Source organism: Seriola dumerili, unplaced genomic scaffold (genome assembly GCF_002260705.1).
Source record: "Seriola dumerili isolate Sdu_G_001 unplaced genomic scaffold, Sdu_1.0 BDQW01000052.1, whole genome shotgun sequence".
Lineage (NCBI taxonomy): Eukaryota > Metazoa > Chordata > Actinopteri > Carangiformes > Carangidae > Seriola > Seriola dumerili.
The window spans coordinates 10,996,002-11,011,419 of NW_019174307.1; the positions used below are offsets into that span (position 1 = coordinate 10,996,002).

The 15,418-nt window shown below is 37.8% G+C and overlaps 1 protein-coding gene across 4 annotated transcripts in view; it reads right to left on the reverse strand.

Annotated features, from left to right (window-relative positions):
* Positions 1–5,693: 5,693 nt before the first annotated feature.
* Positions 5,694–15,418, reverse strand: part of grb14 (growth factor receptor bound protein 14) — a 30,716-nt gene continuing 20,991 nt past the window's right edge. For 2 of the 4 annotated variants that reach the window (XM_022741030.1, XM_022741031.1), the window contains exons 5-15: positions 13,260–13,381; positions 13,067–13,141; positions 12,783–12,920; positions 11,575–11,685; positions 11,366–11,461; positions 10,947–11,009; positions 9,411–9,527; positions 8,938–9,007; positions 8,758–8,845; positions 8,041–8,134; positions 5,694–7,895 (exon numbers count right to left, since the gene is read on the reverse strand). In XM_022741030.1, coding sequence (XP_022596751.1) covers positions 7,749–7,895; positions 8,041–8,134; positions 8,758–8,845; positions 8,938–9,007; positions 9,411–9,527; positions 10,947–11,009; positions 11,366–11,461; positions 11,575–11,685; positions 12,783–12,920; positions 13,067–13,141; positions 13,260–13,381 — 1,121 coding nt within the window. In that variant the 3' untranslated portion in view covers positions 5,694–7,748. The remainder of the gene's footprint in view (positions 7,896–8,040; positions 8,135–8,757; positions 8,846–8,937; positions 9,008–9,410; positions 9,528–10,946; positions 11,010–11,365; positions 11,462–11,574; positions 11,686–12,782; positions 12,921–13,066; positions 13,142–13,259; positions 13,382–15,418) is intronic. The other 2 variants (XM_022741034.1, XM_022741032.1) reach the window with 1 other exon arrangement.

The window sequence follows — 15,418 nt, forward strand, 5'->3', positions numbered from 1 at the left end:
TCATTGGGGTTGTGTATGTTTGTGTTACTTTCATCATCCCATGTTGCTGTAGAACTTGTGTGGGACAGTATCCACCCCAGCAAGCATCGATCAGCATTAGAGGGTTGATTCGTCAGCAGAGTCTCAGCACTGCAGAGTACAGTTGCCATGCTGTGTGGTACAACTGACAGCAAGACTCTTACTTTGAAGTTTTATAATTGTTGTACTTATTTCATCTTATATTTAATTCTTAAACCTGTCTAATTACCTCTATCTTCTCTTTCTATGTTGCATATTTTGTAATTTATAGGAGAGAACTAAGAGAAAAAAATAAGTTTTTTTTGTGTTGTGTAATTCATTCTCTGTGCATAAGACAAATTAATTGAATTTAGCATTTTTGGGAAATGACTGAATGTGATAACATTTAGTAATTGTTTCTGGATTATTCTACCTTCTCACTGGTTCTAATATAAAGTTTAACTTACATTTTACATTTTCTTATTTGCAACTTGTTTTTTGACAGTTTAGTATTTTTGCTTAATTTCCAAAAATATCAAAATCATTCAATCATCATATAAAACATTTCTTTCTTTTTTTCTGATAATCTTTATATAATCTGTAATATTTTAGGTGTATACAGACATATATTTGACAGCAAAGTGTGTAATTGCATCATTTTCACCTCCATATAAAACACTAACAGCAAATACTGGAGTGCCTCTGCCTGCTGTCTGTCTGTTCTGATGAAGAATCAAGGACATTTTCTCCAGAGTGCAACAATGGCACACACTTAAAATAAGTAGATGTTTATTATAAATGCTGTAGGCATATAATCTAATGAATTGCAAATTCATTACATTGTGTGTGCTTGGATACTTTCTGCCCTCTTGTGGAGGTAGAATGAGGTACATTCCACATCAGTTCATCAGTAAGAAGATCCAAGTGAAAATCACTGCAATAATTAATTTGATAAGTATAAGGACATATGGGATGTAGACGTATGTATAGGAAAAATAATAATAGGGATTTTGATTCATATAATACACTTTTGTAAAAAAAAAAAAAAAAAGAATCTACATGAGGGAGAGAAAAATACTTTTGGATCATATAAAATGTATTTCCCTTATAAATTATACAGGCAACTATCAGTTTCATAATATGTAAATTCTTGCCCAGTGTATGTCAATGAAATTTTTAATTTCTTGTTTTGCTAAATTTGAAGTATGCCACCTTGACTTGTAAAATTAAAACAAAAGATTTTAATAAAGACAATGTACGCGCAGAGTAGATTAACATAATTTAGAATCGAGAACATGATACAGTAACACAGATCCTCCCTGACTCTGAGCCAGATTAGACGGAGAGTGAATCTGTTCACAAATGCCCAGCAAAAGGTCAGCGCAGTATTGAATTTTTTCAAATATTTTTCAAAATACCTCCTGGCATTGCAAATATTTTTGACCACTGCGTAATACTTTGGGGAAGGATGAATCCCCACTACTCCATGCCCCCATACCTCACTCTCTCTCTCTCTTACACACACACACACACACACACACAAACACACACACACACACACACACACATACACATAGATACCACCACACAATGCCTGCCAATCTGCACAGAAAAACACCGCTCTGGGTTATTCATCGATTGACCATTCAAATCCCAACATATGCTGCTCTGCTTCTATTCCACTGTGTTCGCAGAAATGGACCATTTCCTAATTCTTCCACAAGTCTTCCTACTCTGTTCAGGAGTCACTCGCACACCATGTTAATGAGAGAAAAAAGTAGGCAGGAATGTAAATTGATCCAATGCGTGTGTATATGTGCTCATGCACATGCGCACATGTGCATCTGTGAGTGCCACAGTGAACATTTTGACCTATTTTGCAGAAAAATGCAAGGACAATATATCATCCTAAGATCTGCTCTGTAACCTTGAAGTAAATTGCCCCATGATATATATCATGTTGTTTCAAAGTTTCTTTTGCACAACTACATGTGAAGGTATGACTGATAGCAAACACAGGAGTGGGAATCTGAGAGTTTGGATCTACTTTTACAGTGTGCAATAATATTCACCCCAAGTGCTGCACTGTCAAACATCTCAGCTTTACTTTGCTATTCATGTCTTTCTACCTTTAAAGTCCAAAATGTTTTCCTCTCCAAGACCCCCTCCTGGTTTTACCCCTGTCGTTTTCCTTTTCTTCTTCATCTTTTTGATCACCTAAAACATCAGTCCATCACCACCAGAAGCTGTGGTTTACGTCTCCCTGCTGTCCATAGCTCACTGTCTGCCTTCCAGTGAGAGCTCCTCCCCGCTGAGCCGCTGCCCGTTTGCCAAACTCGAGTGTTTGTGGGAGAAGTGAGCAGGTTTTACATGGAGGACTGCCTTAATGTTGTTCAGTTGGTGGGCAGCCACACAGGGCGCTGCACTTCAGATTCACTGTTTGTTCATCTGTGCAGGGCCAAACTCATTCCTCTCTCTTTCTCTCTCTTTCTGTCACTCCATCTCACACACACACACACACACACACACACACACACACACACACACAAACTCTACACACCGTCACAACCTATATCTGTCAAAAAGAGAATGTTTCCAAATTAAATGATCTGAATGAAATATTCCATGTCTTGTTTTTATGTCAGGATATCGCCTGATACCATGTAAACACTTAGCCTGCTGGGATGTTTCGTCTGAGCAGCAGAGGTATGCCTTTCAGCTGGGGATTAGGAAGGGACGTGGCCTCTATAGGGCTCCCTCAGAGCAAAGCCAGTCCTCCCATGTTAATTTCTCAAGGTCAAGAAGAACCTCTGCAACGTTTCAGCTTTGAAGGTGGACTGAAAATACAATAACAGGAACCCTGCTGAATAGGAAGAAGAAAAAAAAAGAAAGATTCGATACCACTACAACTACCTGTTTGCTAAGATCAAAGAGGCCAGTTACAGAGGTGTACCAAGCTGAACATCAAAAGACAGATATGTCTGTTTAATGTGAGCACATTCAGAACTTCTAGCTTCAACATAATGAAAGCAGTAACTCATATAAAAAAAATAAAAAAAACAAGCTGATCTGCAGTATTACTGTAACAGAGCATCGTTCTGCTCTTGTCCTTGTTAGCTCAGTTCCTGGAGGAATAAGCATTGATATGACCATTCATCACTCACTGTTTTGAACAGTTATTTTACAAGCAGCACTGTCTAGGTCTAATTGAGCTACTTTACATTGTAATAAGGCAACAAAATGCACCGGATTAAAGCAGACCCTGTTCCCTTATGTATTTAAAAATAGGGCTTTGGAAAAAGCTACATTGCTTGCCTTTTGAGATTTAATGACTATCCTGTGACTCCACAGAGAATTACAGCCAGTAATTGATTATTAAAACTTGAAATTGCAAACCACATCCATTATTTGACGAGTGCATGTGTTATCCTTGTAATTAACAAAGCTTGGCACTTACCGTTTGCCAGTTCCAAGACCCCCAGAAAAATATATCAGAGGTTAGAGAGGCGACTTATAGAGCAAGCACTGTCTGGGCAATTATCTGAGACATAATACATTACCAAAGATGCTCAATACACCAAGAAAATCCCTTTCCCACCACGGCACGACCACGTTCTCCGAGAATCTCATGCAGTGGGGAAAAAGATATGAGAGCCATTAATTGTATAGTAGCAATGGGTTTGTTTTAAAATAAATTTGTCATTATTGTTGCTGCTGTTGTATATAATTTTATACATTTTACAACTGTTGTCTACATAAAATCAAAACTGTTTCAAAGCATAGAATTTTTTTATGACTGCATATAATCTAATTATTTCAAACCCTGAAAACCTTGCTGTAGTACATAATTTAATATATAAATAATATAAAAAATCCTGAATATAAAGCTGTGGGCAAATGCATAGATTTTTTAATGCATCATAAAAGCCCTGATCATTCTTTTTATTAGTCGATCGTTTTAAACAACAAACAGATAATGTGTTATATGGCATGCAAAGTATATTGGAGAATTTTGGATTACACATGTCCAACCATTACCCATAATGCCTTCAAGCTATAAACAGAAAGTAGAAATCCATTGAGTAAGCCTCTGAGCTCCAAATAATGTGTCATCTACTCCTTTTCATTTACCTGATTATAATATATATATATATATATATATATAAAATACATTAAAGTTCATAAAAAAAAATCGGCACAAAGACTGGCTTTGCATTTGCCAAATTAAAACAAGTTAGAAATTCCAGTTCGAACAAAGCCAAACTGTACAGTGGTGTTGCATCACTGTTTTAAGAGGGAGGGGTAATATATTACAGCAGCTCTTAATTCTCACTTTATAAGTACATAAAGTGTGTGTGTGTGTGGAGGGGGTGAGTTAGGGTAAGGGTTACTATGACATGAAAAAATAAATAAAAAGCTGATTTGTGTGTATGATTTATACATTGTGGGTAAATCTGCAAACATTTTTTTTTGTATTATGTGAGAATTGTTCCTTAGGAAACACTGAAAACAGATGATCTTTCACGTATTTAATAATTTTTTCATATCGACCTATGATTATCTCTGCTCCAGTCCACTGTGGCCATTGCAGTTACAGTAAAGAGCTGTTGGATTTGCTTCTGGCTTTAGATACTCCTGATGGGAGAGCCCTTTGCAAAGGAATAGTCAAAGCCTCTAACCTTCACTAAAGTGCATCCCCTAAAGAAACCTAGCCCCATTTCCTCATAGACTCATAACCAAGCCCAGATAATGCCCTTTTGTGGATCAAGAGCAGAGCAAACAGCAAGGTCTTCACTTCATTGAAGATAATCAGTAACTGGCCAAAGACATCGAAGCCAGATAACTGAAAACAGACTCGGGGAATACAACAAGAGGGGCATTTGAGCACGGAGTGAAACTGACAACGCTCAAGTACAAAACCTGGAGTCATAAGAGTAAGAGTGCAGGCAGGAGTAAATCCAATGTAGTGGTGTGAAATGTTACGAACAGTGGTGGTTGTCCATGAGGGCCGAGACAGAGCGGAGAGAGGCTTTCTTTACTGGGAGAGATGCTGTATCCACAGGCCGTTTGGGCTGGATAGAGCTGGATGAATTCATTAAAGGAAGCGCAGGCTCTCCCAGCTGCCATCTCTCCCCCTGCAGCCAGACTCCGATCAATGGCAGGAATACATCCAAAACAACATTTAGCACAAGACCTCGGAAGCAGGGGTGCATTTAAGACTTCTCTGTGTGCGCACATCTCCCCTGGATGTGAGCTCTGTTTCAAAATGTGCTATTGAAGTAGAGCAGGGGAGGTATAGGGGCAATGTGTTTGTATCACAACAGAGAGGATTGTTTAACACGGATGCTTCGAGATGAGACATTGTGCTGTTTACTGTTGGGTAGGGAACCATCATTGTGTATGTTACAGTTATTCATATTGAATGAAGGAAATTTCTCTTTGAATACCGAATGGCACTTTAAGTCATGTATATGAAGATGTGATTATCTGAAATGGATTACTTGCATCTTCAGTATAAATTTACTCATCTTAGTAAGAACAGGCGCACACAGACTGTTGTTGGTGTCACTATGCATGGTGTATTCTTGGTGTATTCTCAGGTAACTGTTGCACATAAAATGTCAGATGATCAATGTCAGAGAGGTCTTAGTTGCACAACCTTTAAATAACTTTGCTTTTTTTAAAAAAAATTAACATTAACCCAACTTGCATCTTTGACACATTTCTTATGTATTATGTAATTTAAATTGCACTGGACACAATAAGATTTCAGACACAAACTTGGACAAGCAATAGCAAAATGCTTCTAGTACCATCTAGTGGTTATAAAAAATATTTATGTGACGGTTCCATGGAGGACACAAAGTATATGTATGTATACAGAGTAGTACCCACAGAATTCAGTAAATCATACTTGACAATGTTAGGCTAATGTGTCCCGTACACAGGCTATGTAGTGTGACTAAATTTAACTGTGCTGGATCCCATTAGAAAATCATGACTTATGTATTCACCAGAAAAATCTTTCTGCACAGAGGAGCACCCCACTGTGTGCTGATGAGAAGGCTTCATTTTGCTGTTATATTTCACGTGTGTCATTGCATTTATATGATAACCATGTATGCCCTACTTACTGAGAAATATCCTATCTAAAGACTACAATGTAAACTGTTTTATATTTGAAATAAAGCTCGGGTTTATTAGCCTAGTGATCTATTGCCTCACTCTGTGCCAGATCTTATTTAGGCTTTAGAGTTAAAGAGCTTGTGGTGCTGCTTACTGAACCACAGTAAACATGAATAACACATTGCTGGCAGTTCTTAAACATCACTGAAACCTACTGTGGGTTAAAATGAGACGGTGATTTTCTAATAACTATTCTACAGTTCTTTGGGAGTCAGAAAACCCTGAATGTGACAACAAATCAAACAAAATCATACATTACAAACAGGCTGTGTTTATATATATAAAACTATGCAGTCCATGACATTCATTGTTCAATGCACTGTTGTCCAGCTGAAAAATAAATGAAACAACAAAACACCAGATGGTCATTCAATCGTGTCAGTGATTTACAACACCTTGTTCTTAAAAGCTGATGCATTATTGGCTTTTCAAAATCAAAACAATATCTGACACTGTTTAACCACAGCAGTGGTAATAACATCAAAATACAACCAACCCAGGCTTTGCACACGGTGTACCTGAATCTTTGGAAAATATAAAAGCTAAATTTCAATATACAATGAATTCAAATATTATTATTATTTCTGATTTCCATCTTAATGACTTATGTCTAAAATTGGTGAAATATGCCACTGCCCTTACTGTAGAGCAAGCGCACAACTGATTTCATCTAATACAAAAAAATTCATTTAATCACATACATTTAAAACTAATGTACAGTGCAGACTAGTGAGGCTGTGTGCCACCTCTCCACCTGTACATTACGTCTCTTCTTCTCTCTACAGCAGTCTCGGTCCAGCATACAGAGCATGCACAGTGACACTTCCTGAGAGGTCATTTTATCTCTCAAATAGAAAACAATCATTTTCTTAAAAAAAAAAAAAAAAACAAACAAAAAACCTGAATACTCAGAGAGATGCAATGACAATGAAAAGTACGATAGCTTAGTTTTACTCAAATTTAATTCAGAGATGCTGTGTACTGCAATCCCCAGCATCACGCGGTAGCAAATAAACAATTATGCCCTTGTTGGGACTCAACCATCATTAGCTTTGACAGACCACAACTGAATGACGGTATACATACTGCAGAAGACATTCTATTTGACTTTTCAGTGAAAACTCAAAGTCCAGTTAATGTATGTCACTTACCAAGAAAAGCTACTTTCTTTCTTTCATTGGCTCCACAATCTGTTTGCAATACACATTCAGCTTTACAATATACAGGACAAGAAGCCATGTTTGAACTTTGCACAATGGATTTGGCAGGACTGAAGAGTAGTGTTTACCAGATAAAACCGCACATCATCTTCAGCGCCCATAATCAGTTATTATATGGTCTATTGTCAAATTCAGCTTTTTCTGAAAAATAAGAAAGGACAGACCGTGTACCACAGTATGAATGTGGACTCTAGATGAAGATAACAGTGGTTTCAGTTAGCATGGCTGTTCAGTTATTGTGTATATCTTTCTTCTTCAAGGCACAAAAACACTGGGAGTGTTTGTCCAGAAAGGCCCTGGAGTTAAGGTGCACGAGGGCCCGCAGGGGTCTGCTGCCTCCCTTGCTCACAGGGTGATCCGGGCACAGTGGTGCTTGAGCTTGCAGGGCAGCACCCCACGGTTTAGCTGGTAAAACTCCACCAGCTGGATCAAGTCAGTGAACTGTGTGTGACCGTCATCCAGACTGTAGAGCGACTCCCCTTCATTATCCACCTACATGTGCATCCACACACAAGGGAATTGCACACAAAAGATAAGTGACTTATTGGAAATGAGGTTAAAATTTTGGAGGTAATGTTTGGAAGATGGATGAGAAAGAATCTTGGAACTGTATATGCAAACACTGGATTGTACTCACAGGTAAGATCTGAAAGTGTTTGACTTTCTGCATGTGGCACAGTGACAGTACGAATGTCTTAGGGTTGCTTTGGCTGTCCCTCAGAAGAAATACTCTGAAAGCACCAAGAACACTGCTTCTTACTTTTGCCCCGTTTCAAGATTTTCTAAAATACAGATAATAATAAATCTAAAGCGTGAAAAAAATGAGCAATTTTTGCACACAATGTGGCATTTGCTGGTACTTAAAGAACAACATAGGATAAACTGTCTTAAATTTCAACCTATTACAGACCACTAAGAAGAATCTTGCTTTTAGCCCCTTTCTTTTTGGTTATTGGAAATATGCTTACAGTTTGTTGACAGTATGTAAAGATATGTTCAGAAGCTGTGATACAATAACGTAATGCAGGAGTAATGCACTTCAAAGAAAAAGATTTACTGTATGTTACACTCTCAATGATTATATTCTGTACCTAACCACTGCACAACTGTTCTACTGTACTGTCAAATACACGTGATTACTGTTCTGCAAAGAATTCAGATGTGACTTCCATTAAAAATGTATTTGACAGGGAAAGGGCCCTTTAATAACAGCACTGACATGCTTCAAAAAAATAGGTATAGAATAAAATCCTCACTGTGTAAGGAACATACACTAAATGCGACATAGAGCCAGAAAAATAGATGTCTTTAATGACTCTTTTTAAACAGTGAAGTGTACACTGTAGCTGCTTACCCATCAATAAGACCCTGTTGAGTGATTAGACGCTGAGCCTCATCCCGAGACAGTTTGCTGTGGAACCACGGCTGAGCCAAGTGCAGAGCTGAGGCACACATGGAGCGGATATGTTACTAATCATTTATATCAATTGTGTACATACAGAAAATCAGAATAACAAAAAAGTGTCCCACGAACCTATGTTTGACACTGAACTCTGTGATGTGGAGGGGCTCCCGTGACTGCTCAGACGGTGGCAGCTTTTCCTCTGAGGCAGAAATGAGTTACAGCCGCAACATTAGTCAAATTAATTTGAGAACATAGCTAATTTATTCCGTCTCTCTTCTCTTCTTATTCTAGTTCAATTATGAGGTGCTTACAGCTGTTGACCTTACAAGCTTTATTTTGTTGTGGTAACCAGCTGTGTGTATGACTATAAAGCGTGTTGTTCAAAAACATGAGGTAAATTCTTAATAACTATGAGGTTGTAAATTGTAAGAACACATGACTACATTTCAAGAATTTGTTCCAAGATTTGTTCCATTTATTTAAGAGATTTTCATTAAGTTCGACAAAATGTTAAGTAATATGGCTATTGCAAATTCTTGTTTACAATATTGGGAATCTTTTCTAACTCTAGAGAAAGTTTTTAAATAAGACCCCTGACTTACCCTCCATGACAGGCCTTCCTCTACAGCCACAGACAGCGCCTCAGATGGGTTCTCGATCACCCGGCTCCTTTGGCCAGAAAAGTCCATGGCCACCAATGAGTTCTCTGAGATGCTTCTCTAAAATGACACAGTTATCATGTTGTTATTCTTGATGAGCTTATTGATGTTTAAATCATTCCTCACTTTTCGCTTTATTTTCCCATGACACTTCGTTTCTCTTTTCTTTTCCATGTGTCAAAGATGGAAAAACAAAAGCATGTCTGATACTCTACAAAACAGCCAATGTTCTTCTTATTTTTGGTTTCCTTTGTATACTGTGGAAAGGAAGTGGACTGACTTTTGGTATCGTGTGGTATTGTATTGCCATCTAGTGTCTGAGCAACATGACTCCATCCTCGTCACTTCTAGATGATTCCAGACAGAAAACCCCATTGAAAAAGGATTAGAGTGGCTTTGAGAAGAATGACACATGGGCACATTTTAGTCCTTTAAGCTGCCATATAGTGAGTGGCTCTAAATAACTGCGCATGCTGAAGAAATTTCTTTTTTATCAGGATTAACAAAAAGCTTTGAAATTACCACATTTGTTCCTCTACCACCTACTAAGCTTGCAATTTAAACAAGTGGTTAAAACAAAGTGAGCAGTGTTTGCTTTGAGGATAGAGGCATTCCAATTCCTCTTATCTGCTCTGCTCCAAATCCAATGTAAAGATACCCATCCCCACTTATCGAAGTCTTACTTACAGTAATGTTGTGTTTAAATATGGCTTTCATTTACTCTTCAGTGTGAAAAGTAAATGAAGATGTATTTCCAGGATAGCATGTACAGCTATATCTTTCATGTAGAATACAGGAGATTCAACAGCCTGACCCTCCCTTTTGGCAGATTCATGCACTCTTCTATCTTTCTAGCTAATCCTCTTGGCGAGGCTGCCGGTCACATATGACCCTCTGACAACAGAGAAGAGGTGATGAGTTGTTAAATCTGTGAGCAGCTGATCACTGTGTATTTTTAGAAGGCAGAGGGTTCATGAACATGTCCAAAAGCCATAAATAGATTTGTGTTCACTGCCACAAAAATACTCCCAGTAGAGTCTGAGGCTATTATGGGACAAGAAACCTACATTAACACACTGAAGGTGCCTCTTTCGTCCTATGTAATTATAGGCTTTTACTACACTCCTATGTGTTGGCATGTGTTAGCTCCAACAGATTTTCAGTGCATGGAAATTTGACTTTAATTCATTCCTTTTAGTAACCTGGGGGTGGTGGAGCTAGTTAGCTAGTTGTTAATATTATCAGTATGTCAGTATTTTAGTGCTTGATATGTACTATAAAGGGGATTTATCACAGCTTTCTGGCTGAAAGAAAGATGACTACTGTAGCTAGAAATTAAGTTGATGAGCACAGATTTTGTGGCCTAAGCACCAAAATAATGAGTCAATGTTAAAAGGGGCAAACTATTACTATTACTAATTATTACTACTATTTAGAAGTGAGTTAGAAGACAGTTAAATAATAAGAGCTTCAGTTTACCATTGGAGAGGCTTTTTGTTTCTGGTGTGGCTGAATGAAGTTTTGGTACAGTTGCATCCCATACTGAAACAAAAAAAAATGTCAGTATTTTAAATACAAACCTTTTACACATTAACTGTAAAATACTTTCAGTAAACTTGTCGCATAATGATGAAAATGGACAGATACAAATACTATTATTGATTGTGCTTTACTGTATATTATTTATAGACAAGCAGGAGAGTGACTAATACTTTAAACTGTATCCAGCAGACATCCAGACAATGAACACATGCTGCTTCTATCAAGAGAGGGAGTGCTAATCCAGCATCACTCAATAGTTTCCCTTGACCTCCTCCCAAAGCTAAATCTGATTCTAGCATTGACTCAGCATTCCCCCTCTTAGACACAGACCCGCAGTTTGTGATCGGCAAGCCAACCTTTAACAAGCGCATGGCTGTGATCCAGCAGGTCCTGGTGGGCTCATCATCCGCACAAAGCAGCTTCAAGTCCCGGGCTGAACTACACTTTGTGGACTGGAGGGAGAAGTTACATTAAGACAAAAAGGAGTTCAACCTACTGGAAATCAATGCTCTCCCTACTTGTGCTCCTTTTGTACAGTGGTAGCATGTCTAGAAGGTGATGGTACCTTGACGCAGAAGCTATAATCTGTAGGTGCTCCGTGTAGTTTTTTGGCTGACAAAACGGTGTAGACGTCACTGTCACTAAAGTCGGCAATGAACTGGAGATGTCTTGGTTCCTTTAAAACAAGAGAGAGAGGCAATAATAAAACGCAAGTACAGTTATAGGTATGAAGTTTCATGCAACATCAAATCATAGAGTTGTGTCTTATATTAATTTCCACAACATGTCTGTCTATGGTGAACAAGAAAGTCATTTATGAATAGGACATGCTTTTATTAGGAAACTACAACTGAAAAAAGTGGATGAATACCATAGTGTCTTTGAATGAAACCATGCTTATAGTCTAATCTAACAACAGAGGTGGAGGCAAGCACAAAAAATTTAATTTAAACAATGCATATTTATCAATAAGTCTATAAAACAGTGTTATCAGTAATTCCGGGTGTGGTTAACCTATAAATGTAATGAAAGAGATAAGGATAAATTTAGAAATATTGATACAGGCTGTGTTGAGACAGTATCAACAGCCACATTGTGCCAGAGATAAATTTCCAAGGAAAAAAAAAAAAAAAAAAGCACAAGGGCTACCATTGTTCTGCTTTCATGTGACACACCGTTCCCACTTCCTTATTTAAAGTAAAGCCACAGCCGTTAGTGTCTGTGCTGACTGACTAGCAACATGTCTGACCAAGACCGCAGATGAATGGTAAACCTGCTAGAGTAAAAGTGGGCACCATACCAAAGCCTCCCTGTGCTGGACAACAAAAGGTCTACTGTTGTAGGAAATGAAAGCAGTTGAGAAGTGGTTGTGTTGGCATGGCTAGTGCCTAGGTATAAGGTTCACTTGTCAGCAGCATTGAGAGCACTGTTTCTGCCTGGCTGCTGTGCCAGCTGACCTAAGGAAAATCAAGCTCAACCTGTTCCACTGCCCTCTCACAACATGAGTGAGATACTGTATATACAGAGGATGAACTGGTGAACCCATAGTGTAAAAACAGAGGAATACAATGAGTCTTCAAAGATTGTGTCAATAATTTTCATTCTTCCAATTGGTGCCATGCATTTGTTTATCCTGAATGTTTACTGTGGTAACTAAAAACTGTAGCAGAGTGGTTTCAGTTGTATGCAACAAATAACCCACAGATTTTTTTTTTTTAATTTTATTACTTTTGATTTTCCAAATATGCATGTGAATGATTTTGTTTCACTGACCTTGGAAGTTCCCTTATTGGAAAAATAAAGCCCCGACCTCCGCAGGACAAAATAAAACTTCTTCCAAGACTTCCTGCTTTGTTCTTTGGCATGGAGGTGTCCATGTATCTCTGGACAAGTGCTGGAGTTGAGAAAGGTCTGTGTTGGGCAGAGAAATATTTGTCAGTAGGTGGGTTTGTGCAGTAGATTCTCAAGGTAGCACAACACATATAGACAGAGGTTGAGAAACTCACAATTGGCACTCGAGGGCAGTGAGTTCAATGTAAACAGAAAGAACCTGATACCTGTATAATCTGAGAGTGATCCACCATCCCATTGGTTTCACTGGATATGGAGACCATGTGATCTGGGAAAAAGTCCTACCAATATGAAAGCAGCATCAGTATTACAACACTGTTTGACCCCCTTAACCCACACTATGATGGGAATACAGGTGGGTTAGTTCAAACCATGCACATAATGTCATCACAAACTCACCAGGGGTTTCCTGAAGAATTCATATTTTGCGTAATTCTTCCTAAAATACAGCCGGCTGTCTGTGTCCATCCCCCAGCCCGATAGCACCTCCATAACAGACTCATGGTCTTCAATGGTTCTCTCTAGTGAGACAAGTAGGAAAGATAATGAACGACAGATTAAATCTATTTTTCACTGCTCTGTTGATAAAAGACAGAGACCCAATTAGAATCAGCTACGACGCCAAACCAACATTAAAGATATGACTTTAAACTTGCTTAAAATCACAGAGAAATTATGTCTGCAAAAGATTTTCCTGCAAGAGTTATATTGCTTAACTTCGAGGCACGGAGTTTGATTATTAACTTTGTATCAATGTGTAACCTCTGGATGAATGCGTGGCTCTCAAGTCAGGCAGTTCAACATAAACATTAATTATTTCCTAGAACTAAAAATGATTGTTGAATTATTGGAAAAACTTTTTTTTAATCTTTTTTTTTCCACACAGCCATGTGAAGAAGTGTTGTACAATGAACTATGACAAAGAAGGCAACAAGTGACTAATCATGATTTACATGGCTGATAAAATAAAATCTGAAAAATGACATACGCCCTGCTTTATAAATGATTTAATTGAATAAGTATTTATAGACATGCCCTTTACACATGAAACCTTGTATCCCCAATCACTAACAAACTTTTTTTTTTTAAACTAAGAAAAAAAGAGCCTTGAGCTTTGAGATATTGTGTTTTGACACAAGTCAATGGGCTCTTACAGAGTTACATTAGCTCGGTGGAATTGTGTCAACCCTGAAAAGGAGAATATAGTTAACATATAGTTAATTTATCTGAATAAAGTTGAAGAATAAATATCTAGATACATGGTTTTCTCTGGATACCAGTGATATGTAGTCCTGACTAAAAATAGACATTTGATGACAGGGACAGAACAGATGGATGAATTATGTAATGTGTGCAATAGTGTGAAAATGCAGCTGAGTAATCATTTATGCAATCACACTGCCCTCTTGCAGTTCAGTATTCATACACCATTGACACATACGCGTGTTTTCACTGTTGGCTTACCAAGAACAATATTTTATGTCATTCACCATTATTTAATGCAAATGGAGGTGATGTCCCTTTAATTTACAAGCTCTGACATCACAGTGTATGTTACATAACTGTTTATAGCTAACAGCAAATTGGCAGCAGCAGGTAATTTAGAGCTTACAGCAACCTCGTGCATTCAACAACCAAAGCCACGTGGACAGGGATGAAAATGATACAATGGGAGGAACTCCATATGTGTCTGTGTAGACAGTCTCTACCAATGCAACTCCAATAGAGGATGAGAAATATTATTCTACACAAGGAAGATCAAGATCTATAATTTAGGTCTCACTGTGATAAAGACACAGTCAAACATCAGCTCCTCTCACATTTTACACTATGTGGTTTAGGATTCAACAGAAGACATGCAGGACAGTCTTTGCTCCACTCTCATACACATTTCCCCACCCCACTACCTACGGCCAATCCTCTAATCAATTCAAGCAAAGCAAACCCCGCCCATAGGACTAACAACATTAGTATCACATGATTAATACAAGTACATACTGTAAATATGTCAAAATCAAACAAGTGCTGGTTTCATGTATATTAAGACCAACAATCTATAACCAGAATTGGTTCAGTACATTATCATAGATTCATAAAAATGACATGAGCCATAAAAATATTTAGTTTTCACTTCATCATTTCATTCAGTGAAAACTGCTTGAATTGTTGAAAAATATCTGAAACGTGTGCAATGATTCAGAGGTGTGGAATCAGCCATGCAAGACATTACAATATACTATTTGGTTTATGAATTGAAATATTACCTTTAAAAAAAAACAAAAAAAAACTTTACTTACTGTTTATTAACGCTTAACACAGACTGAGACAACAAAATAACAATGATATATATACACAAAATATATGTCAAAGAGTTTTTCTTTTGGCCCTAATGTACAGCACAGGGAACCTTGTAGCTCTGAGCCTGTGATTGCAGGTTGCAGAGGGACCTTTTGATTAAACACAACTTGAGCATTTTAAGATTTGTTTAAGGGTACTGACCATGTTGGTATTGAGATTTTCACATTCTCACAAAAAGATAATAATTTTGCAGGAAAACA